Source organism: Anarrhichthys ocellatus, unplaced genomic scaffold (genome assembly GCF_004355925.1).
Source record: "Anarrhichthys ocellatus isolate YVR2014 unplaced genomic scaffold, GSC_Weel_1.0 scaffold37, whole genome shotgun sequence".
Taxonomy (NCBI): Eukaryota; Metazoa; Chordata; class Actinopteri; order Perciformes; family Anarhichadidae; genus Anarrhichthys; species Anarrhichthys ocellatus.
Window position 1 is genome coordinate 1,243,201 of NW_022280067.1, and position 26,848 is coordinate 1,270,048.

Consider the following 26,848-nt stretch of genomic DNA (forward strand, 5'->3'; position numbering starts at 1 on the left):
GGGGGGGGGGGGGGGGGGGGGGGGGGGGGGTGGGGGGGGGGGGGTTGTGGAGCCGCTGGAATCTAAAGTTAAAGGTAATATGGAACATTTTCACAAAGCGTCACCACAATCTAACACTGTAGCACAATGACTGTTCAACCTATAGAACAGACTACATGTTCTACTTTTTTTTTGTTCATGTTTTCAAATGGTTTAGAATAAACCGAAGCACAGCCGGGCAGATAGCATGACTTAGCACTATAGCCACCGTGTCTGAACAGAAGAAAAAGAAAGAATGCCACCTACAGCAGCTCAAACTGCAACCGCAGAAAATCCAAGGAAACTCACTGTTGACTCACTGTTTGCTTGCCGGCGGATCTCTGGGGAGATTAAGTCCAAAACCACAACAGTAATAATCAGTTTGCATCAAAGATGTCACCAAAACGAAAAAAACAAGAACCTGGCAGATTATTCCTTTAAAATGGAGGTTACACACAGTGGGATTCCTAGGTTAAGTGCCATCCGCTTATCAGCAGGCGTTCTGCTAGACAATACATCACCTGTTACACATCAAAGTAAGTTAAAAGCAACGTCCCACATGTCTTCTATCAAACCCAATACTTATGCTGCAATGATGATGATGAACGGTGATTTTAAATTGGATAAATCTGAGGTTTGCCATCGATTACATCTTTCATTATGAGGAGTTATTCATCAGAAACCCCATGATAACCAAATCCTATATACAATTATTGACTTATAGTGTACCTGTCAAAGCGATATCCAAACTGTGTGGCTACGAAAAAATGATATCCTGATAATTCTCATCATGTTATTAACATAAGGTGTTGTGTACCACTGTTCTGTTGTCTTGCTATGTATTCCTATGACGTTATGTGGACCAACAGGCCCTGAGACAAGAAACGACTTTAGCGGTGATCCACATCTCAAATTTCCAACCTCACGGTATCCTTTTGTTTTGTTCTGTCTTTTGTTCGATAAAACTATGAAATTGATGAAGATTTGAGTTCCAAATATTGAGCGTACGAGTGTCGCAATTCATTTGTTCATCTTGGGTGCAGGTTTTGCAATCTCCAAGTGCCCTCTGGTTGAACCACTGCACAGATGTGACACCTGAGGAAAAATCCTATTTTCTTTTTTCCCCCCCATTGCATTCCTTTGATTTCCTGGACCGTTAGCCAGCGATCTTGTGTTAAACTGCACAAGCAGCAGGTTGATGGAACAAGTGCATAAAGCATACGAGCCCTCTCTCTCTCTCTCTCTCTCTCAGACAGTTTTAATCTCTGGTAAAATAGTCACGTCCAGATTTGTCATATGCCGTGTAAACTCTGGTGGAAAGCGACCCCGCCGCCTGCGCCTCCAGTCTCCACAGCTCTCCTTCATTACTGCGCACGGTGGGAGAGCCAAAGCGCACGGTGTGGTAATCCCTGCTGGAAGGCGTCACCATATACCATTATTAATGAAACGGAAGACTCTATATCTATCTATCTATCTATCTATCTATCTATCGAGAGAGAGAGAGATAGAGATAGATAGATAGATAGATAGATAGATAGATAGATAGATAAAACCTACACACACATATGCATGTACACACCCACAGTCGGGATTGGCTGAAAGATGAATGGTTGCAGCAGCAGCATCTTGTAGACCACAGCTACAGATTTAGATCTCTGCAGGAGATGTTATGTTGGCTCAGATTGATCCTCCGTCAGTTATAGGCATGGACTGCTCTTATTTGTTGTTGTCGATGTCATCTATACAGTATGCGGTATGCTGCTGTGAGGTCTAATGCGGTTTGCTTATTTCTGTGCAATGCCATCGCCTGCTCAAAAATGATGTTTCTTTAAAAGTCCTAAGGGGATTTCAGTGGTGAAGTTCAACTTTGCATACTTTTTGCCTTTCTCATATTTAGCTTCCTACAGCAGAAGGTTTACTCATGACCCCTCTTTACAGACAGTTCACGTCTACCGGTGGTGAGTAATTCAACTTAACTAAACCGGTAATTCACAGCGGAACAAAAACAAACATTAGGGATATTCAGAAAAATGAACCATTGTTTTTTGTTACAGAAATATATGCTTTTGTTAATGCTCTCCTATTCTGTTCATCATCTCACAAGCCATCAGATGTATCTTCTGAACCCGAGACCTTTGACCTACAGCCTGTGGGTTTCACAATTATATTATTTGCATTTTATCAAACTATAGTGCTTTTAATGTATGCAATGATTATTCAGCATTAGTAACAGGATCACAGACGTTGACTAGTGAGAGGTATTTGTTTGGCGTACATCATCAGTTCCCATATTGGGCCTTTATAATAATATGATGTGTAATATTAAAGGCTATTTTGATAGTATAGAAACACTTTCAGTTTCTTATTCCGTTTTCGATGTCGCTATAGATCATTTGCAAGAAACTGTCCCTATTTCAACTATCAATATACGTTTTGTATCATTCTTTTTAGTTATTATAAACAGTTATGAGAGGCTCAAGGCTGTTTTATGTAACCATTTCTCCAAGAGATTTAGAGATGACTCCATCAATAAAGTATGAAAATTACAACTTTTCAGTCTTTTCTTCGTCATGATTTGTCCTTGGTTAATCAGTGCAATGTCAGCTGCCAAGCTCTCATTCATTCAGGCGTGCAGTTTATGTGGGACAGTCCACGAACCAGCAGAGGGCGCCAGATATAATTAAATATATTAAAAGAGCAGTTTGCCTCCTTTTGTCTGAACTCACCGCTCAACAGTTGTGTTTCTGATAGAAACAATATGATATTCCTTCAGTGTTTCTGTTCCACATTCTCACTTCATAGTTTGGTAATTAATGCTTATTTCAATCAAAATATTTAAGACTTAAATCATTAATATATTTTAATTATTCAAATGCTTTATTATAGGACCCTTATTGTTTACTTTAGGGTATTATTGCATACCGGTATGTCTGTTTTTGACATTATGGTAATTTAACAGATCTACAAGGTCACAAAACGCACTCAACACAAACAAAGTCAACCTGACAATCCGACTCAAACATCAAGTGGGGTAAAAAATGGGAGTAAAACAAAAACCCCGGCACTGTATTCTCCTCAATTTATGAGGCATCATGGCGGGTAATGAAGCGGAAAGGTCAGGGGGAATATGTTGTTATCTGCTCTAAACCAATAGGTCAGATTTCCACTTTCCACGCCACCACTCTGTGACTGCAGCTGGTGCCCTTTTGGTTTAAAAACAATACATTCACCTTGGCCACTCATACATCATATCACCAATTCTCCATCTTATTGGCAATGTCACACAGAGGACTGGGAGATATTACGGAATAGATTTACTGCAAGGTCTCGTCCACAGCCCCAGATATGATATAAACAGCATGTAATGTAAGCCATACATTATGAATCCAATTTGTTGGGGCCGGGATAAGAAAATAGATGTTCTAGGTTGAAGGTTACCCTGAGAACCACTAGATGGCAGCATGCTGGAGAATATGGAGCCTCCATGTACTCCACTGAGGCCAGTTTGACTGGATCGTTCTCTCAGAAAGATATCCATTAAAAAACAAACAGCAGACTGTTGCTGTGCCAGACAGGAATATTATAAACATGTTCATGTTATTTTAACCCCACATTGTATACATAAGCTTTGGGAGGGGGCAAAACCTAGATACAATAAAGTGTAGATACACCTTAACACAATCCACTTCAACACAAATACCAAAAGCATCCCTAAAAAATGTACATGTTAAGTAAACGGCTTCCTGACCAGTATCAACAAAAAACTTGCATCACAAACTCTGCAGGGCTGTTGCATTGGACTGCATTAGACTGCATTGGACTGCATTGGACTGCATTAGACTGCATTAGACTGCATTGGACTGCATTAGACTGCATTGGACTGCATTAGACTGCATTGGACTACACAGCTGGTGAAACTATTGAGTCTGTTTTCTTTTATTTGTTTGTGCGTCAGGCCCTTGTCCTTCACCCGCAGGGTTGCATGCGGCTTAGACGGCTGTCACCACAACAGGTTTACTCCTGGCCAAAGATCCAACACATGACTTTTGTTGTTCAAACATGTCATTGTCACAAGTGTCATAGTAATTCTTGTGCTACCGCAAAACAAATTGAGGTCACAGTGACCTTTGACCCCCCCCCCCCCAAACCGAAAGTCGACATTTGTGAAAATATTTGAAAAAGTTGCTCAAGTCGTGACATTTCTCTTTTTACTTTTACATGCTGCATCTGCCCTTACAAAGTAGCACTGTTATATGCAGTATAACACCTCCGTGAGCACCTCCGTGCGTCCAGATGGCCGAGGAAATGTGTTAAACTTTGTGCCTCAAGGACACGGCGTATTTAAAGCACACGGAGCAAAAACAGTAACAAGGTGTTATGTTAGAAAGTGCTGATTCTACGAAAAGGCACAGGTCGGGGATATGAGGAGGGAGTGTTCTTCACGCTGATGTATGACTCTACCTGGGAGGCGGTCACCAGTTCTCTTCCTTTGGAGGCAAACACTAGTAGACAACGCATTCCATTAAAAAGAGGAGATCCATGCCTCGAACTGCATTTCTACACAGATAAACATCAGCAACGTGCAGCAGTACAACGTACAGCACAGCCAAGAGGTCAGTTCATGGTGACGGGTTATGAGTAACTGTGATTACGGTCTCTGCTCTTCTGTGATGATGACGCCATGGTCTAAAGAGGTTTTCAATTGTGTGAACAGTGAAGAATCCCTCACAACAAACTAACATCTGTCAGGATCCAAGTCCCAAAAAAGGAGTACAAATCAGTGATTTTTGATCCTCTGCAGCAGTCTCACCGTCTCTGCATTTTGTCTTATGCTCTTTTTGTCTGTCTCACTGTCTTGCATTCAACATCCATAGCCCTGTTAGTTTAAATATTACAAGTTTATTTGCTAAAAAAGTGATACATTCACATTTTCGACATGAATCATTTTTGGAAGAACCAGGATTCAGTCAAACAAACCGGTCTATTTTAACAAAAGTGGAGCAGCAAAAATGAATTGTCTGATTCTCTTTCAACAGATTCCTCAGTCATATGCGGACATGGAACACATGCAATGGAAAAGATTTTGGCCTACAGGGTTTCTGTTTCTAGTTTGTATACTATTGACCAATCACGTTCGAGCAGGTGAACAGTCTGTGTAAGGGGCCACAGTGGCCGAACGCTTTGGACGAAATGCAATCTCGTTAACCCCACTGGCTACCATATGGCGATGACTTAGCTTTCTATTGCTTTAAAATGAGCTCGTTAACTGACTTGTGAAACAATACAGTCGAACAAGCTCAACAGTACATGCTCTGTTTATGGTTTGTGCTTTTATTACAAAAATGTATAAAAGAAGTCAATCTAGTAAATCTACCTTCTAAAAAAAGGGAACATTTTGATTTAATTTGCAAAGAAGAGGAGCAAGCATATTAATATTATTATTCAAACAACAAGAGCAAAAGCAAAATAGATACTTAAGATGTTCTGCCTTTAACGCATCTCCCCTTGAAACCAGTGCTGATAATAATCTTAAATCCTAACACACACACACACACACAGTGTGACTTTACCGGATTTCAGAAGGACACAGCTCATGACTTCATGAACTTCCTGTTCTGTGCAACACAGCGCTCCAGATGCCTGACATGCCAAACTTAACCCCCGAGGTCAAATCCACACAGGTGCGCCCACTAACCCACAGAGATAACAAGTATGGAGACACAGATACATTTACACAACCTGTAAGCTTCTCCAACAACAACACTTTCTTTGTTGTGGAGAGAACGAACTGGGATGATGAAATCCCAGCGGCTGCTGTGGTACACCCGGCATCAGCGGCGGATTCTCCACTTGGTGATGTTAGGATGATACGTTTAGGCGATGGGTCACACCTTTCACTCCTGCAGCAGAATTACACTCAAAGAGACTTGTGGGAAAGTAATGACACCATGAGGAAATCGAAAAAGCTGGGCGTTTTTGGAAGGTGTAATTAGGTAACAGGGGAGAAGAGTGAAAAAAGGTGCCGGAACATAAGTGCAGTTCAGTCGGCCGGCTCAGGTGGAGCAGATTTATTTATGTGAATGCAGAGTCCATCCAGGCTCTGACCTCATCAGGGCCTGCGATGCCTATAGCTCCCCACAGAGGAAACTGTAATGAACTCCTGCCGCCCAAAAAAAAAAAAAAAGCAGCATGACATGGCAGCTCACTTGCATTCATATTAAAAATCATTCTTAATTGCAGCAGACAGTCTAAAAACACCACATAGCATTAATAATCAGCAGTAGGTGAACACCACCATTGAATCAGAGTGTAGCAGCAGCACAAGATGTTTATGATGAGGATGACAAACAACCCGTTACATTAGAGCTGAGCTATTTCAAATGTTTCAAAATGATTGTACAGTTGAATCAACTAAAACATGAACATTGTAACCTTTGTGATAAGTATTTGCAGGACTGTTGTATCATGCTGCATTAGTTTTACCTAGATATTCCTTATTGGCAACTACATGTACACCCCCTGCACAGGGTTTACAGTGAGCCAACAGTTAACCTACAAAACAATTCTAACTTTCTTCAGAAGGTAATAATGTATCCAATTCAGCCCAAAACACACACTCCACTCCACTGTCACTCCAACAACAGCAATAGTGATGCTCGAACATGAGTCGTTTTTGACCACAATGTAAATCAACAGCAAGGCACCATAATGCACAATTAACACTTAAAGCAAATATTGCACATGGAAGACAGCAGCAGAGCAGAAAACGTGCAAACAGCTAGCAACCTGCAAGACAGCGAGCACAAGCAGAAACGACTAGCAGCATCAGCTACCCCACTGCTTAATGATGCACATACAAGCCAACTGCACAGAGACACCAAGTCACAACATGGACGGAAGCACGCGCAGCAAGGACTTACTTGGTGACGTGAGAAGGGTTTCAGTGTGGTTTCAAAGCAGGACGGTGAACTCCAGCTTGCAGCGCGTGTACAGGCCGCAGCTGGTCGTCTGAGTTTGGAAAGACACCAAGAGCAACGACTGATAGCGCCCAAAACACACATGTTTCGTTTATTTCCTCCGCAAAGTCATTCTGACGCGACGTTAGCAGCGTTTTTCGCAGGCGAGCTTGCACAATGAGCAGCAGCGTTAACAGCTAAAGTCTGCAGACATGTTTCAGCGGAGTTATCTTCAAGAGCATCTCTGCGGACCAAACAGAGGGCGAGGGCACTGCCAGTTTAAATAGACCGCCATGCTGCGGAAGGGTGCGTTAATTACGAGCTGCTGCAGGTGGAGAATGTTCACACTAAACCACTTTAGCATGGGGCCATGCTAATCTTCTCTGTATCGATTCCAATTTATTAGATGTGCTGCCTTAGCAAGCACCACTTTACCACGGCCTTGCATTGCTGTTAGTGGTGTTTGGGGGTTATTTTGTATTTATGTGGACGTGCCACTAACAACATAACAGTAAAGATTCAAAGAATAAAGTAAAAAAAAAAAGAATATTTGATTATATAGGGTGGGTTCAGGATTCATGATTTCCTGACAGGCCTAGAACCAAATTTGTTCAAATGCTTCTGAAAGGTTTTGTAGATAACTATTTACAAGTTAAAGAACTGAAACCAAACAGGTTTCCCTTTTCCCTCATTCTGGTTCTTCAGGTTTATGTGGGACAGATTGCCTCAGAGGGACTCTTACTTGCTGGAGACGTTTTAAAGCAAGACACCATTATCAACCATTTCAGTCTATTCAATATGTCTGTTACTGCCTAATTGTGAAGGTATAGGCTACACTTTTTTATATAACATTTCAATTAACTGACTCTACTAACTCTTTTAACAATTGATAATATCACAAAACCAATTATGTATTTTTATAGATTCCTATAAATTATGAAAACTGGCCAATAAATAAATCAGCTACCTTTTTTACTGACTTGCCATATTTTCCACATGCATGTGAGCAATTACAATTAGGCTAAATAACAATTAGATAATATAGCAGATTCTGAAAACATATAATGATTCAAAATGTTTACATCTTCAATCATATGTGAACCACCAACCTCAACATTACAGCACTACACAGCCCATTCCCTATTTTATTGAATTAATTTGTAACATATTACAGAAATGCTGCATCAAACATGTTTAAAGTCTCCCGGTTTCTTTCCTCAGTATCTGAAAACACTCATTTGCCGGTTAACTTCCCCTGAACACTTGCCAACCAGTCTCTCTTTGATTTTCAACCAATGTCCAATGATGAAATAAATGTGTGTTCAGTGAACACACATGCGCCGATGCGACAAGATTTTGGGTTCCATTACATCAAAAAAAAAAAGGCAAAACAGGTAATGCTTGTATACCGGCAACAGGTTTACTGGCATTGGTCCTGATGCATTTTTCTGCAATGTTAATTAATGTATTTGACACTTTGTTGTATAGTCTTCCTACTGCAAATAGACTGTGGGTGTTGTGGTGATTTGGTGATCCACTTTCAGATGTAAGTGCAAAGGTGATTTGTTGCTGAGCTGATGCTCTGCTCTGAGGAGCTAACAAAGAACACGGTTGACCGGTTGAACTGGAAACTTTGACTCGCCGAGTTTTTCCTGAGAGAAAACATGTCAAAAGCTTGCCTCAGTATTGTGGTTCTCACATACTTGCCAAAATTCACAAGTTCTTATAGATGTCAACTTTCAATGTGGTCAAATATTTTATCAGATGATTTGTACAATGGTTATGCTGATGATGAGGTTACCTATCCGAAGGGAATGTCACAAGAATGTTTCTCCATGTTTGAATCTGTGGATTTTTGACCCAGTGTTTGTGTATGAGATCGTTGGTGAATGTGCTTAAAACCAAGTCAAGCTGCAATATCATCAGAAGATATCATCAACCCACCATCCAAAGGTAAGTCTGCCAGAGGTCAGTCTGCATATCAGTGGGGAAATTGTGCAACATGCAAACAAATCTGGAAAAACCATCATAGTGTTGGCTACAAGTATGGATGTGTATGTTCGCCTGCAGCCCTGTAGTCAGTTTCTGTGTGAAAGTTCAATCTGGCTGTGCCAAAAGGGCTCACCACACCTATTTGTCTCGAAACAGCTCCTGTAGTGGTTGATAAAGCAGTGATTACAACACTCATTATAAAGATTGAGAATAAGTTAATGATTGTGCAACAAAGTGGCAAAGCTCGTAATTCAAAACTGACTTATACTGTAAACCTCTCATCTTTTTCTGAAAAACTCTATTTTGGAGGCATTAATGGGTTGAACAAATCATGAAAGAATGCTGCTATATGAATGCTTCTGTTTTAATAATAATCAATGCCATGATATCCAATAAAAAAAGATCAGACAGATCCTTTTTCCTGCATAAGTACTTTGGATACTTAAAGTACATTTTGCATTTGAACCAGGACTTTTAAAGGAGTCGGCTACTCTAAAGGATCTGAACACTTCTTCACCACTGCTATATTGAAATAGAATTATTTTTACAGATTTAAATAGAGCTGACAATAATCAGTTAGTTGAGTAAGAGGGTATTGGAAAATCAAAATGTGAATATTTTTTTGGTTTTCTAATGTGTCAAATTGGGAGTTAAGAAGAAAAAGATCGATTTTCTTCACAACTGTCTGACATTTTATAGGTTTTTAAGATTAATAGATTATTTAAGGGGAAACAATCATTAGTTACAGGCAGCCTTAGTTTGATTTCCTGATTGCTTTGAACGGAAATTATGTGAACTGAATGATATCATTTTATAGTCAGATTATCTACTGATAACTTTGTCTTTGCATTTCTACATATCATTCGTCGGTATTCATTTTTCAACTTGAAGTGACTTGAATACTGTGAGTCACTTGAACAGAATTTCAAAAGCACTATGATGACAGAGGAGAACAAATATGGGGCGGCGTTAGGACCTTGAGTCCACCTTCCAGAGGAAGAGGGCGTAGGCTCCCTTTTAGCCAGTAGAGGAGGAAGGTGCCGCGACTGGCTAGGCTGCTCGCGCACAACACTGAGGTTCAGACAGCAGCAGCGCGAGCGATGCGAGACAAGGGCTGCGTGGAAACAGACTACAGCTAAAAAACAGAACCCCCACCCCTCGCCCGGAGTTCCGTCTTGTTTTCAGCGGCGTGGAAAGAAACACAACGCTGCCAGCATGTCGGTGCTCGCTCTGCAAGAGTACGAGTTCGAGAGACAGTTCAACGAGGACGAAGCCATCCGATGGATGCAGGAGAACTGGTAAGACTGCACCGCGATGTAATGTTATAGCGCCTCGTTTTGGTTTTTTAAAATCCCACATTTCTGCAAATTCAGCGCGTGCGTGTGTACGAGCAGAATGTGCATTGAAAGGCTGTAACCGTGCACATGTATCAGGGATTAAAAGAACCTCGCCGCGTCCCTATTATATCGGGCTCTCTCTCTCTCTCTCTCTCTCTCTCTCTCTGTCTCTCTCTGTCATCATCCGCAAATTGCTGCTTGTGCCTCGTGAAATGGACAAATTCACGCAGGAGGGCCTTAAGCCGCGTGCGAGTGCGATGCTCTTGCCACATCACGCGTCAAGCCTGTCCGAACTAATTGGATGCTTAAATGGCACACTCGTCTGTTTGCATTGTGCGTCTTTTTAACGGTCGAGCATTTGTCCTTGATTTCCCGTGATTTATTCTCCGGGCCACGAGTTACCGCGATACTATTGTAAAGGCCATGCATGGCTCCAGCTGCCTCATCCAGTTAGACACACCAGTCCCTCATTCATCCAATGGTTCTTATTTTCAGAAAGAAAGGCTACTGTACAGATGTCACAGAAAAATTAAAAGTTACTGCATGTTATTTTGAGGTCCCTCAGAACTATTCTGAGCAATTTAAGTTCTAATCTCTGCATGAATATGTTATGGACTGAGCCATCTGTTAGACTACATATAAATATGTCTGGATAAAAGAGAATAATGGCCATGACAAGCTCCCAGAGTCCAATGTAAAGTCCTCAAACAGCTAGTTTTCTCCAAAACCTAAAGATATTCTATTTATAATGAAACAAAGAAAAACTGAAGCAACAAAACAATCATAAAATGAATAACTTATCACTGATTCATTACTAAATGAGCTCCAACAGAGTAGCTTATTTCATGAAACCTTGTAATGAAAGAGGACTGTGACTTAAAATTAAAACTATTTCTTGTACAGGGTCATGTTTGCCCCGGGCAGCGTCTGCCAGCCAACTTTACCCTGGACTGATATTTCACTGTGGCTAACTGGAATTAAGTAAACATGGCTTTGAGATTTGTGCACATCGATGGATTTAGGTCATGTGCTGGTCCATCCAACCATCGTCCGCATGAACTCACTGAAGGGTCATTATTGTCCGTGCCAGTTTGAGCCGAGAAGTGGTTCTAAGCCAGACCAAAGTGAGTCATGCGTTAAGTTTGCATAGGCTTCATTAAGCATTCAGTGGCACTGGGTTCGTGGAGAATGGTGAGCAGGAGCCATTCATCTGGCTTCTTCTGTCATTCTGCTTGAACTGCCTGTAGGAAGAGCCACATAGACATTCAACATTTAAATACATTTTGATTAAGTAGAGCAAGTCTTACAGCAGTTTTGTTCTTTTTCATTGAAGTGAAATCTGTGTTGGTGTGTATGTGTGTGAGAGAGAGAGAGAGAGAGAGAGAACACATGGGAGCAGTATGTAGGAGCTGTCCATACCCTGGTACTGACAACCGACCTATCACGTTAATCTTCTGATGTCGACTGACAGAGAATTAGCCAATGGCGTTGCAGCTGATCTGTGCTGACTTCTCTGCGCTGCTCCTGTAGTGGAGGATGTCAGGCTGGGCCGGTGCACATGGCCGATGGAGGCGGCAACCGCAGGAAATGGGATTTGATGGCTTGTTTGTTTTCATTCAAAATGTTCAAGGAGCGAGCGAGTAAATGTGGCATGTTTTCATGACTTCAGGGTGAGATGGAGAGAGAAAAGAGTAAGCTAGGTTGAAGGCAAGCGTCGTGTAAAATAGACAAAAAGGAAGCTGTTTATACGACGGTTAGTTCACTTGCAAACCAACCGCTATGCTTTTTCACCATGCAGTCACTTAAATCAGACTTCCACACCACAAATCAATGAATTAATTTAGCTTGGGGTGAGGCTCCTTCATCAAACATCTACTATCATCTGGAAATAACGTCAACAAAGCCAAGTGCAAATTCCAATTGTATTAGTTTGTGGCTGACAAAGGGTTGCGCAGCACGAGGGCCGTGTGTTCATATGTAATTGTTTCAGATTTATGTCCAAGCATTCCAGTTCTGGCTCAACGTTTGTTATATTATTTGAATATGAAAAGCAAAATAAATATATACACCTATTTTCAGCAGATTTAGGCTGGAAAAAACAGTCTTTTGTAATAAATGGCAACATATATATTTATTTGATATATTTTATTGATGGTGCCAATTGAGTGTTAACTCCTGTCCATCCCGTTTGCGCACATTTGCACTGATGTGGGTCAAAGTTCAGTAGGTCTGAACTACTGTTGCAATACAATCAGGTGTGTTACCTGTCTTGATAAATGATGATGATAAATCATTTATTTGTGCACTTAAAATAGTGATTAGATCAGCAAATATTCAGATACACTAGACTGTGTCTATTCAGGACTAGTGATGTCGTGGTGATGACTAGTTTCTGACCAGCAGTTTTAACATAATGTGACAGTTTGGACTCAATATGATTTCAGTGCGATGCATTCTGTTGTACATGCTCATCTCAGTGTTGATGAAACGGTTGTTCAGCCCTGGTGATGACACAAGACAACCAGTGGCTGATTTGGGTAGATTATCCATTTTAGCATTAGCATCAGAGCCAGAAGGGCAGGTAGCTGAAATAAGCTGCAGACTACAACAATTACTACGCTCAAGCTGATATCGATGTCTTTCATATTTATAATTTGAGCTGTTAAATGAGCCAGCAATCATGTTGTCCTTTGTTTGGAAGAAATCCATATTATTGTGTTGATGAATCAAACTTCTTAACTCTAGCCTGAGGTGCTGTCACTTTTGTTTTTTGTCCTTAGCTAAGCTAAGTAGCACATGCTTTTAGAAACAGAGATGGTGAGACATCTTAAGACACTGTATCTATATACTGTGCATCATTGTTCTGCAGGGATGAATGGAGACTGGTACACTGATCTGATGTGTTCTCTTGATACTGGCAGCAGACAGCTCAGCATTGTGAAGTTAGCATGATTAAGCAGCCAGTTGTCAGAGGAAGAGGAAGGAGCAGACATGGACCTAGATGCTGCTGTTTTTAGCGACAACATGACCGCCATCTTCTTTCCGTCCTATAACCAACAGTGTAAAAGTACCACAAACACACGAGAGATGGTGTAGGAGCTCTATGTTATTTTCACTGCATGAACGACGTGGTAGAGGTGACACGGTTTGTCAAACTTGACGTTGCTCGTGAAAATATGGGGCAGCCAACTCAAATTCATCAGCAATGCTAATAAACTTGCTGGAAGATCTGATTGCGTAGACCCAATAACGCGGTCGCCTCGGCAAAGATATTGCTACGTCAATGCTTTCTTGTTATTAGGAGTGTCAGCGGCTTCACTTAGCACCTGGGACCTGAAGAAGTGCAAAGGGAAGTCGGGTACATTTGGGATGGAACCTGGCGTGTCAGCTGGGTGATATCTACTTGCTCCTCACGCTTTACAAAAAAACAATATCCCAAAATCCTTTGTCATTTCGCTTGCACACGTTCTGTCCAAGTCCACCGGATTGCATGCATTTACTTGTGTTTAACTTCCACACATTGTGCTTCATTAGTAGGATCTGAATTTCCATGTGTGATTTTCTGTACTATAGTTTTATAGCTCTCACCATTTTTCTAAATACAGGGTGTTAAATATCTAAAAGAAAAGCACCTAACATGTAAATGTTTCTCTGTCATTTTTCAAGTTGTACTGGTGACAAATATCACTTTGGCAGTGCTCCGAGCCCACTTCCTTGATAATATTTGGACTGCAGCCATTAGAGCTCAAACATCTGGCATCAGAAGCTCAGCGGCTTGACTGCGTAGTATTCATAGCAGATCATTTAACAGATTGATTGCTCACTGTTTGGCGTGGTGATACAAATGGGACAATAATCCAATGAAAATGATCCAATATCAGACTCTTATGTTATATACTATTGAGGATCATGTATGGCAATCAGAGTGATTGCATTTTGTATTTTTCTCTTATTTGTTGTGATTCTGTGTGGTGGCAAAATCTGCTGCAGTTTAAAAGCGGCCTGTTATGTATTGAGATTGCTTTGCAGTGTGGCATAAGCATCCAAAAGACATCTTTAATCTGCTGACTCACTGTGTGCTCCCACAGACGTCTTCATTTTTTATTACCGTGCAGGTTGCTTGGAGTCTGCGTTCTCTGCGTTTGAAAAGGCTCTAAGGGTAGATAGCATCTCCATGGATCTCCGTACTTTTGATGGATCTCCGGTGGTTTAGTCCTGGACACATAAGAAGGGATGCAGAGCCTCAGAGTGCTGCAGTGAGAATGAACAATGAGATCTTTCTCGTGCTCCGTTCTGTGTATTCTGTCCGTATGACTCAGCGGAGGAATGTGGCAATGTTGGTCAGAAGCATCGCAGCTCATCTTGGAAGTTCAGGTTCCGATGGCACTTGATGAGTTGAGAGAGATACGTCTCTTCCTTTACAAGTCTCATGTTACTTATTGAGTCTAAGATTAGTCCGGCCTATTGTTCCAGAGCATTTGAGCCCGGCTGCTGGATTGATCGGACCAGTAGATATAAACCCGTCTTGAATCTGGCATCAGGGTATCATTTCAGCAGGCATGACGTAGCTTGTTTCCTTCCTTCTCTTGTTCAATATTTAGTTGAATATATTTTTTGCAGAAGATGTAGCAGAGCTTTTTTTATAGTTAATTAGAAGCCAATTAAAAATGTTTGTTGTTATTTGTCAGGTGTCAAACTGGGGAAGCAAGAATTGGGTCATATTTCATATCCACAGTAACCTGATATCTGTTTGTTTTATGTTATTTCCTATTTCCTGAATCTAATGCAAAGCTTACAAAACAAATTACCAAGAGATTTTTTTACTCTGCTAAATCAAATGAAAACAAACAACATTCATTATTTTGCTAAATGAAGAAGAGGAATGATTATTTCCCAGTGTCTGTATGTTCATACAGTTACATTGTCAAGGTCTTGTTTCTGCATTCTGCTGCCATTTTAATGAGAGCAACGCATTATGATGCTGATCATTTGTGACCACGTTCACCCAGAGTCCACCCCGGGCTGGATGCCTGCTCGGCTGCTCCTCTTCTCACGACTGGTGAGATGAAGATACTGGCTGGCTCCTCCAGAATTAAGGTCTGCCTGCAGTGTCACAAAGTCAGGTTCCACTTTCAGATTTCATCAGGCTGTCAAGGAAAAGCTGCATACAAAGAGTTGCACAGTCTATTTTATATCATATGCATTGAGCTACTGTGCATTTGCATGATTTATTAAAAGATTTTGAAACCTGCATTGTTCCCATTGGATAGAAGTCGTGCTCTTCCCTGAACTCTTTTCTTGGCACGCTATTTCCATTAACTTTCAATCAGTGGAATTGCCTGCCTTGCATACGTCACATAACTGCATTACTGCCCCCTGCATTTCCAGGAATTTGTATTGGGTCAGCCTTGTGCTCGACTGTGTGCATGTGTGCCATTATTAGGTGCTAGTCGGCCATGCGATTGGTCCGCTGTGTACAGAGAGACGCAGTCTGATCCAGAGCCTCACAGACTGAGGTAAAGCTTCCATCACTGAAAAGAAGCAAAACATTTGTGACTGCCTCTGTAGGCTTTATTGGAGAAGATATTTTAAATACAATAAGTGGACAGTGTAGAGATGCCATCAAGGTGCGTGGATTGTGCTATGCGTTACAATCCATTGGTCTGGCTGCTTAACATACGCATGACTCAAGGTGGTCTTAAGCACTTAACAGGCTGATATAATTACCACTCAACTAAAGAACTCTTCACTTTCCTGATAAGATGCATTGTCCCTTCGTGTGGGCCTCCAGATGCAGAATGAACTAAACCAATGTGTGATAGTATCTCGCCAGCCTGGTTATTTTCAGTTCCTCTGCAGTAACTGGGCCTGGTGGGTGTGCTCCTAACTGGATTATAAGCGGCTGCTTCCTGCATGACATTTATTTTTCTGCAATAGCAGTAGGTCTGACTTACAACACCTCTCGGTCTTATTCAGTGGTTTGCTGCTCAGCCTACACTTTGGCACAGCAACTCTGGTTGCCTTTCCTCTGCTTTAGATACAGGGAATACAGTTACACCTCCCCGAACTAAACTGAGTGACTTTGTGTGTCACTTTTGTTGTTCATGCATTTGTATATGCATGTGTGACACTGTAAAGACACACTTCGGTGAGGCAGTTGGACACCGGCTCTCATGCACAGGCACGCAGACTCATCCTCAGACTGCAAACTCGGGATTACGTAACCGGTGAAATCTCCTGCAACAGCTAATACAGATCCAAGTTTCACAGCAGGTTATACAGCAGCTTTATACAACACTGTGAGTGGGGGAGGGGAGGGGCTACACGACCGACAGCCTTATATTACCAACTGTACTATACAGGCCACACGCAGGAGACAACCTAAAAGATTCTTCATTTGTTGGCTTTGTGATTTTATGTTCCTTTTTATATATGAACATCTTTATTCAGGTATCTCAGATTTTCTGAATGAGCATCTCACCCTGTAATAACAATCACACATAGGAGAAAGATATGTCAGATATGCCACACCTACCTAGCTTTTCTGATACTGTAATTTTACTTTCATGTGGAGGAATGCTGCAGAGACATAGTTCTGTAGGCCAACCCTGAAGTTAACGTCACACTGGTTTCCTGCACAAAGAGCCAATTTTTCCATTTGATTATTTCAGAAAACAAGAACTGTGGCAACCACAAGTTTATGATACTTCAACATAAATTAAATATAGATATAATGTTCTCAAATTAAACCGCTATTATGATTTTTGCAGCGTGAAGGAAGTCGGCAGAAGTAAAAAGCTAAAGTTAGGCTATAAAGGAAGTGCACCACCCATGACTTCACCTCACCACCGCTAAGCTAAAGGCGGGCTAGCGTTTGGTGTGATGACCTTTTGTAGTCTCATTTAGCTACTTGTTAGCAGTCACCTTTTTAAAGACACGTAAAAGCTTAAACATTCATGTGTAGTATATTTACTAACATATTGTCGTAGAACAAAACGTTCTCCAACCAAAACCCCGAGACAACAAAATATTGCCTCATTACCAGTTTTTAGGACTCATTCCTGCAGCACTCTATTTTCCTGGTTACATATATTGATCATGGTCTTTTGATGTTGTTATTATTATCTAATATTTTATTAAGTATGGAATATCTGATTTGTGACCACTCCGGTGAAAATGGTACATTAGTTATGTCTGGACCCTGTATTCTCTGTAGCAACAGAAAACATTTCTAAATGTATTGCAGTGTCTCAAACTGTTGCTGCATAGAGGTCCGATTCATGTAAACACTCTGAACACGTAGAACTTGTGCAGTGGATCTGGGACACCTCCGTTTCTGAAATGAAGCCGGTGCTGCTCACTGGTATTTGGAGGAGAACTCGGCCTGGTTTGTAACCTCGCAGCGAGCAGGAAGTCTCTGCTGATTCTGTCACTGCTCCGTGCTGATGCTCCCCAAAAGAGCTCTGATGTTGTAGTTTTTCTATTTGTGCTGCCTCGGCCCACTTTAACAAAACAGCCGAGTCGAGCCTTTCGCCTCACACATCTAATATATTGCCCTGTTTGGACAGAAGTCAGGTTCAGAAGCGGTGGTTGCAATGTGTTTTTTTTTTTTTTTTTCACTTATTAGGTGATTGAAAGTGGTTATTGGTACAATATGTTATGGGCTTCTTCCATCATATGTGTCAACTCAAAATCTTGTCGTTTCATCTGAAGTTTTTGCTTCTTTATTAGTTGCTGGGTTGTAGACGTTGTTTGCTAAGTGATCTGGAGGTGTTTTTTCTGAGCCCCTGACTCTCTAAATATATGCTGTAAATCCCAGCTACAGAGTTATTAGCAGAGCTTGCCTACACATCCAACTCGTAGCCACCCTTTCAAAAAGTTTCAGATCTTATGACTGACTTCACATCCTTGGCCCTTGGATCATTAAAAACAAAAAGTATCGCTTGTCTGTTGGCTTTTATTATATAAAGTGCAACTTGTTTCCAGTAAGAGAAAACTACTTTGAAAGTATAATGTCCCGGGTGAGTCTGAATACTGAAGGTCAGGAGTAGCTGCAGAGGCACCGGGGAGCATGAAGGGATGATGTGAAGTCACACTGAAGTCTTAAATAGATTCCTGTGGCTGCAGACATAGCTTGGCTGCAGCTGGCACTTTGCAAAGACAACAGCAGTACCTCCCCCACCCCCCCTCAACCAACTTGTCAGCTTTGACCGTGCCCGTGGGTTTCTTTACACTTTCTTATTTTCTCTGACAGCATAATCCATCTTCTAAACATAACGCAGTAGGCCGTACACGTCTTAACCTTTGGCTTAGTGTACTTGTACACGATGATGATGAAACATGGAGTACGAGACAGGAACGCCACTCCATACCTTTGTGCTCTGGCTGGATCACAACAAGCAACAGGTTGCAACAACCGTTGGGGTCATGTTTCATTACATTACGTTACATTACAGTCATTTAGCAGACGCTTTTATCCAAAGCGACTTACAATAAGTGTATTCAACATCGGTTTTCGAGAGAACAACTAGTCACCAGAAGTCATAAGTGCATCTCCTTTCTTCAAACAAGCATCTAAGAGCATAAACCAGAGCCAACAAACGAATGCAATAAGTGCCACAAACTAATATGAATACAATAAGTGCAATAAGCTAGTATGAATACAATAGATGCTAAGTGGAAGGCTAAGGGTAGGCCTTCTTGAAGAGGTCAGTTTTCAGCCTGCGCCGAAAGATGGGCAGCGACTCCGCTGTCCTGACGTCAGTGGGGAGTAATGTTGCACGGTGTATTGATACTAAAAAGGTACCGCGGTACCCGTCCGTTAAAAAACGATACGATTTTGCATATTTTTAGTATCGATACTTTATTAAAATAGCGCGCGATCAGAGCGCACTCACTGTTCCGCTCCCTGTCATGCTGCCTTCAGGCAATGACTGCAAGGGGGTGGGGCTGCCCAGTGCTCACACACGCAACAGGCAGCGCTCACTCACAGTGAGTGTTCGCAGGGGAGACATGGCCTCAAAAAATATGCCAGAAGTGAAATCTGGAAGTACTTTGGCTACATTGCAGACAGTGAAGGAAAGCCCACTGACATACAGAGACCCGTCTGCAAAACGTGTTTCAAAGCCACACAGACCAACGGAGGCAACACGTCAAACATGGCAAAGCACCTTTCAGCATTGTTTATTCACCCACTCCCACAGACAGTCAAACAGATGCCAGCAGAGTCAGCAGCAACACAGAGACGGAGTTCCCTTCTAGCTGTGTGAAAGCCAGCGGAAATATGATCACTCTGATGAACAATAAATAAGTTATACTGCACTACTACCACCACTTACAATTCATGCCATTGTCTATAGGTTTATGTTCACATGTATGTATGTATGTATGTATGTATACTTTTTCTCTCGGATATATATTTATACTTATATTGTATATAGCCTGGGCAGGAACAAGCTGGTAAAAAAGGGAACCATACAGATGTTTTATTTATTACTATTATAGATAAATATACCAGTATCGTATTTGTGGTATTGTATCGAATTCTGGTGTCGTAAGTATCGGGTATCATGATACTTATGGCAGGTATCGTATCGAAGTCATAATTTTGGTATCGTGACAACCCTAGTCAATGGTGATGGTCAGGTCTCGGTGAGGGCAACCCTTCCCCGGGATGAACAGTAGCTCGGTTTTGTCCAGGTTGAGCTTGAGGTGCTGTGTCATTATCCACTTCGAGATGTCAGCCAAGCACGCAGCGATGCGTGCCTCCACTTGAGTGTCACCGGGGGGAAATGACAAGACCAGCTGGGTGTCATCGGCATAACAATGGTAAGAGAAGTCATGCGAGTGAATAATAGAACCCAGAGATGTTGTGTAGAGCGAGAAGAGAAGGGGGCCCAGCACTGAGCCTTGCGGAACCCCCGTAGTCAGCATGCGTGGTTCCGACACGGCCCCCCTCCATGTCACCTTGTAGGATCGACCTGTCAGGTAGGATGCAAACAGGGAGAGTGCAGAGCCTGAGACGCCCATCCCCTCGAGGGTGGAGAGGAGGATCTGGTGGTTCAGTGTCAAGCGCCGCAGACAAGTTTCATATTGATATCATATTTGTCCTGTATTGGCGTACATGCAGAATTACATCGATAAGACATGAGAAACAAAGACGTATTGAGGGTACATGATCTTCGAAAAATAATAACAAGAATGCCAGGCTTGCTCAGTTTAGACTACACTTTTTATGAACAGGTAGAGTTCAGAAAGGTGTCTGTGGTTATGATAGTTGGAGCTTAAGGTTACTTAACTAATTATAATGTAATTAAAACAATGAGTTTATCTATAATTTTTGTTGTATATTGAGAAACCGGTCAGATTTAACAATCGGGGTACAACTAGCAATTATTTTACAATCAATTTTTTGAACTTTTTCCTGGAAATTGTGAAATTTCAGTTGTGCTCAATTGATTTATGTCTTCAAATTTCTTATTATGTCTAAAATATAATAAGTATTTAATTTAGAATTAGGTGAAATGTTGAAAGCATGCAAATCCTAAGTCTGAATATCTTAACTAACAGTGACGCAAGCAAAAAGACTCAATGATATCTTTCATACAGCAAACTATCCAAAGTTTGCTAGCATTAGCTAGCATTAGCCCCCATAAGCTACGCGTCATACCAGACCAAGCAAAGCTGTAGCAGCAAAACTGCTGAGTAGTGAATGTATCAAGTGTGTGTCTTGCTTACGCTTAATAATTAACATTTTAACTTGTCAGAGGATATGTTATCCCTTCTGTCAAAACACACAAGGTGTCACTTTAAATAATTCATTGATGACAAAAAAAGAGACTAATTTACTGTAGACGGAATTATACATGGTCTGCTTGCTACACACACACAAATATTGCTAAATGAATGTCTTATGCCATATCTGTGCAGAACATCTTTAGACGTAAACAGTGCACCGCATACTGCAGGATCACACCTGCAGGCCGTACATCAATCTGACCTATCGGCGTTAAACTTGTGGAATGCTGAGACTGTTGCTCCTCTCCGGTAGAACCGGCTTCACCACAGTGTGTAGGCGGCTGTGAGCTCTGTGTTGCTCTGTTCGCCCCTCCTTCGTGTGCAGTTGAGAAACAGTGATGTCATTCTGCAGTCCAACCCTGCTGTCATTCTGTGGGAGCTGCTCCTTTTCGAGTTTGACTGGACTGCTTTGTCCTTTGTTCTGTGGAGGTGGCCTCAATCAGTCTGTGGGCTTCCTGCAAGAACAGAAAAGTGGCAGCTTTCATTTTCTGACGAACAATGAAGTCCGTTTTGTTAAACAGCTGACACTGTTGTACTTCTTGTGCTGTTGTGTTAGCAGTAGTTCAAGCTTCACAGTCTGAGCATCGTTTTCCTTTTAGTGAGGAACGGTGGAGAAACATAGGAACAACAGTGATGCCATTTCTTAAAATGTACAACTGCTTATAGTTCAATTTTAATTAAATATTTAATTAAAATTGCAACAGGTTGCGTATGTCACGGCTCTGTGAGAGATGTTTGTAGTGCGAGTTGTGCAGAGAGCTACTACAATGTATTACAAAGTCAGTTGAGCTTGAATACATATTCTTTTCCTGAGGTTTAACTTTACTTTTGTATAATACAATACCAGACACAATGCTTTCAATATGATAATTAATTTCCACAGAGTAACACATTCTTATTCGGTGACTAATGTTCTTGTTGTATAACCTCCTAGAAAGCAGCACAAAAACAACCTGACTCCTTGAGCTAGTTTTACGCAACTCATCACCCCCAGGGCTGTTAGTTCCAGACGTCCCAGAATGCCTCTCATTCCTGGTGCCTGTGCACAGTCCTCTGAGAGCAAACCTGATGGTATTATTGCCTAGGGTGTAGCTGCACATGTTTTTTCAGACTGTTACACATGTCTCTACCTCTGGCCGCTGAGGACTCTGCCTTTCTCATTGGCACTTGCAACCGTTGCATCATAAGTTTATTTCCCCCCAACTTTTTTTGGCTAATGTTGCTCCACACTATTGCTTTTCTCCCTTTCCAATAGACCAAACAGTGTTTTGGAAAACAAACTGCTCTAGAATGAGGCAGCGTGCCTCAATCCTCTGTTGGTGCTACTCAGCATCCAGTCAGTCAAGTCGGACCACCTGCGCTGTGTAATTGTTCTGAGCGCTGGGAAATGAAAGTGAATAATAGCAATAACTGTAAACTGAAAGCTAAGCATTGAGTGGCTGATGGAGCTGAACTCAAATCAGTGAATCATTACTTCGGGCATTGCTTATGAAGTCAGTACAGCTATTGTTTGTGTTGTGAACACAGTGTGTTGGACTTATTATGCTGGTGCTGCTGGGAGACGAGCGGTTAGAGAAGCAGACTTTTGGTTTGGGCACAAGTGACACTCACTACTCCCATAGTGGTGAAGTACATAAAGGAGAAGTCCCCCTTTGAAAGCATGATGTCATCATCTTGTGACGTGCATAAAGTGTAGTTACACAATGTTCATGGTGAATTACGAACTGATTAGTTGCCGTTTGTTGCTCACGTGTGTCACGATGCTCACGTGTCGCGTTGCTCTGGGGCTTATTTTTGTGTCTTCTTTCATATCTTAGCTTTGCACTATTTTTGTCACATTTCTACTATTTCATCTGTTTGACTCTTCACATTTGTTTCCTTGTGATTGGATGAATATTAAGCAGATGCATTGCTTAAAAAGACCAATCATAATCAACACATTATGCCGCCATGTAGGTAAAGGCAATGAGAAGTCAAGTAAAAGGTTAATCTTGGATCTTTTTTTGTGTTCACAGGAAGAAGTCCTTTCTCTTTGCTGCGCTCTATGTTGCCTTTATCCTCGGTGGCCGCCATGTCATGAAACAGAGGGAGAAGTTTGAGTTGAGGAAACCGCTGGTGCTATGGTCGCTCACACTAGCTGTATTCAGGTGAGAAAGCACTAACATTATTAAAAAGCTCCAAATAACTATCAACTTTCAAACACAAAGGGTAAACCTAAATATTTAGGCCAACAGTTTCATCATTTTGTCTCCTTGTTAAATGACATTGTGTCTTCAGCCATTCGTGACATTCCCAAACATTTCTTGAGCTTAACTTTTCACAAAGTGTCCATTTCTTATTTATATTTTTAACTTTATGACGGTAAAAATACAATGTGTAATAACTTTGTGATTATATAAATATGAGGCCTCTCATTGTTGGTGTATTGTCTATATAGTATGCATTTTTTTTTTCCATCCATAATGCCAAGTTCATCTGTCACATCAGATACTACCAGCAACAGAGGGAAGCAGGTGATGTGACGTTATGGAGCCATAGCACCTCTTTACACATCCAGTACATAGAGTGTAACGTTAGTCATTGTGTCATGGTGTATTTCAAACAACTAAAAATCCAGTTCAGTTCACAAGTGATTCTGAAAAGATAGGTTTGTATCGGGGGGGGGGGGAGAAACAAAAATGCATATTTTTGCACAATATTAAAGCTGCACACACATTTGGCATCGACTTCACATATCATCTACTTTAATATATGATACACATTTTGCGACTTCAGTAATTTCTCACATCTTCTTTGTCCTTGTAGTATATTCGGTGCCATCCGTACTGGGAGCTACATGATGCACATCCTGATGACGAAAGGGCTCCAACAGTCCGTCTGTGACCAGGGCTTCTACAACGGGCCTGTCAGCAAGTTCTGGGCATACGCCTTCGTACTCAGTAAAGCACCAGAACTGGGTAAGTCGAGACCTTTTTATAGCATTACTCACTGTGTCCGTGTATAATGTATAGTTTACCAAAAACCACCGTTCTTTAGTCAATTAACAGACCGCCAAGTAAGGTTCCGTTTGGATGAATTTCATTGTGTCATAATATCGTACATGAAGCTGCTGCTCTTTAGTTAGGCTGCTTTCAGACAGCTAAGGTATTACCTAATGTCAAAGGCATGTTAGTGAATTACAATAACGCAGTCATCCATTCATTCCAGCTGTTCTGTCACCAGTGGTAGTGTAACCCAATGTCAGACTAAACACGTGCACATCAGGTATTACAAGCAGGCCTGTCGTATTGCACTGCACCAAAGTGTAACCGAACAGATGGCATGCACTTGCCGACTGTTTTACCAAATGCACAAAGCGGTCTTATAGTAAGTAAGGAGTGCCACTATTGGTCATTGTAGAACCATTTAAAACAAGTGTATGTTTACTATACATGTTCTCCTAAACAACCAAACCTCCTCCACCGTGCCTGCAGGCGACACACTCTTCATCGTCCTGAGGAAACAGAAGCTCATCTTCCTCCACTGGTACCACCACATCACCGTGCTACTCTACTCCTGGTACTCCTACAAAGACATGGTGGCCGGCGGCGGATGGTTCATGACAATGAACTACTTGGTCCACGCCGTCATGTACTCTTATTACGCCCTGCGGGCGGCCGGCTTCAAAGTGTCACGCAAGTTCGCCATGTTCATCACGCTGACCCAGATCACCCAGATGCTGATGGGCTGCGTGGTCAACTACCTGGTGTACTCGTGGATGCAGCAGGGCCAGGAGTGTCCATCCCACATGCAGAACATTGTGTGGTCCTCCCTCATGTACCTCAGCTACTTTGTGCTCTTTATCCAGTTCTTCTACGAGGCCTACTTTGGCAAGTCCAAATTATCGGCCTCGGCCGTCACCAAGAAGAGTGAGTAGACAAATGCCATGAGTATGGGAAGAGGGGAGATAATGAAGAAAAAGGGAGTTTGAAATGGAGGAGCAGGGACCAGTGACTTGAGATAAACTGTTAGCGGTGAGGGGTTGTTGGAATATTAGACGGGTGATTCAGAGGTGAGGGTGGGGGTTGGGAGGGTCAAGAGGATGGCTGGTGTTTGTGCTTGAGCATTACTACTAATGTGCAGATCTAAAATGCCTCAAGGGACGTAGCGTCTCCGTTAAGGGGTGCCGAGGAAGCAGCGCCGCCATGATCAGAGCCATCGTGACTTGTCCACCTTTAAAATCCCTTTTATTTTAAAAATTCATCATGAAAATTTTTTTTATAACCTAAAATGTAACAAAAGGACAAAAAAAAATCCCATCTGCCACAAGCATATGTTTACTTGATATTAAATAAATAAATAAATTGGTACATATGAAGATGGATGGAGTCGACATTAACTTGAGCCATCTGAATATGTTTCTGTCTGTTGTCAGTGTTTGTTGTTTTGGTCAAAGAAGACGTTTGAGACACTGGTGAGAGTTGGTGGTGGATGTGAACTGACGGGGTGAATGGCACTGTATCTTCTGTGTCTTACATTGCAAAATGCGATATTTTCTCAGGTCTTTGGGTTATCTCTTTCTTAATATAATATGCATATCAAGACAAAGTGGACATGTTTAACATCAGCACCGGTTTACAGTATGGAAATGTATCCAGTATTGGCCGTATAGTTGAGAAAAGTGTGAATGAAGCTGATTGGACGGACTGCCTCAGATGATCGCTCTGCTCCTGAGCATGATGGGGAAACGGATGCTGACAGTGCCCTGCTTCATCACTCGTCATGACCTCGCAGAAGTTGCCGACCACACTTGGAAAATGACTTGCCATTGATTTCCAAATGCATCTCCGTGGTGAAGGGCCCCTACCAGTGAAGAAACCTCGTATGTGAGACACTGAAGGCTTAAATGGAGGACAAAAATATTTGTTTAGAAAAAGAAGAAATCAAACATGCAAATTGTCGAAATCTGCTGGATTGACTTTGAAAAATATTATGTATTCTTAATGGTGTCTGTTGTGCTATTGTGCATTTGCACTGTATCAATGTCAAAAACAATTGTTGCTGAAAAATGTAACGTATGAACAAAGAGTGCAAACTGTGACACGTGTCTGTGGTGTGTATTTTCTTTTGTCTCGGCGTCAACATCTTGTTATACCTAACCCTTTTTTAATGCCGAACTCGGAAAGCCATGTTGGGCAGCAATAATTAGAAAGGTCTGAGGGTGATTATCTCATCCAGATATCTGTGCATGTCAAACGTCTTCTGTAGCAGTACGACAGTTAAGTTGCTGAGAGCTCTTAAGCATATCAAGGATTCCACTTTGTTATTTCACCTCGGTATCTAAAGTCAGTGTTTGTAAACACTGGACATAAGTTGCTGGTGGAAGGTATTAACAGCATACATTACATGATAATTGAGCTATTTGGCTCTATACCAACTAACTACTCTACAATTGCTGCTGGACCTGCATTCAAAAGTGTGCACATCCACTGTGCCTGACCTCCCCCTAGAGGTGCAACAGTGCAATAAAGCTTCATCATTGAGACCAAATATATCTGTGAAAAAAATGTTGAATCTCAACAAACTTCTTTTTACTATTTTGGTAACTTGATAACCTAACATCACTTTTTTATTCTTTCCTGTGATTAATAATACATCATTATGGCTGGATTCTACAATAGAGACTCCCCTTAGAGTGAAAACTTTACTCAAGTAAAGAAAATGTCCCACTTCCTACTATGTTAGTAATGCCATGTATTTGTAGTATAC

The 26,848-nt window shown here is 41.6% G+C and overlaps 1 protein-coding gene and 1 non-coding gene across 2 annotated transcripts; one reads left to right on the forward strand and one right to left on the reverse strand.

Moving 5' to 3' along the window:
- Window positions 1-7,338: 7,338 nt before the first annotated feature.
- LOC116394161 (U6 spliceosomal RNA) lies at window positions 7,339-7,401 on the reverse strand. The gene has a single exon (XR_004213438.1). It is a non-coding gene; the product is annotated as a U6 spliceosomal RNA (small nuclear RNA).
- A 2,601-nt stretch (window positions 7,402-10,002) lies between these two features.
- On the forward strand, window positions 10,003-26,180 carry elovl6 (ELOVL fatty acid elongase 6). The gene is made up of 4 exons (XM_031866965.1): window positions 10,003-10,264; window positions 23,116-23,247; window positions 23,906-24,057; window positions 24,574-26,180. The coding sequence occupies exons 1-4, from the start codon at window positions 10,182-10,184 to the stop codon at window positions 25,014-25,016; spliced, it is 810 nt and encodes a 269-aa protein (XP_031722825.1). The 5' UTR covers window positions 10,003-10,181; the 3' UTR covers window positions 25,017-26,180.
- Window positions 26,181-26,848: the final 668 nt, after the last annotated feature.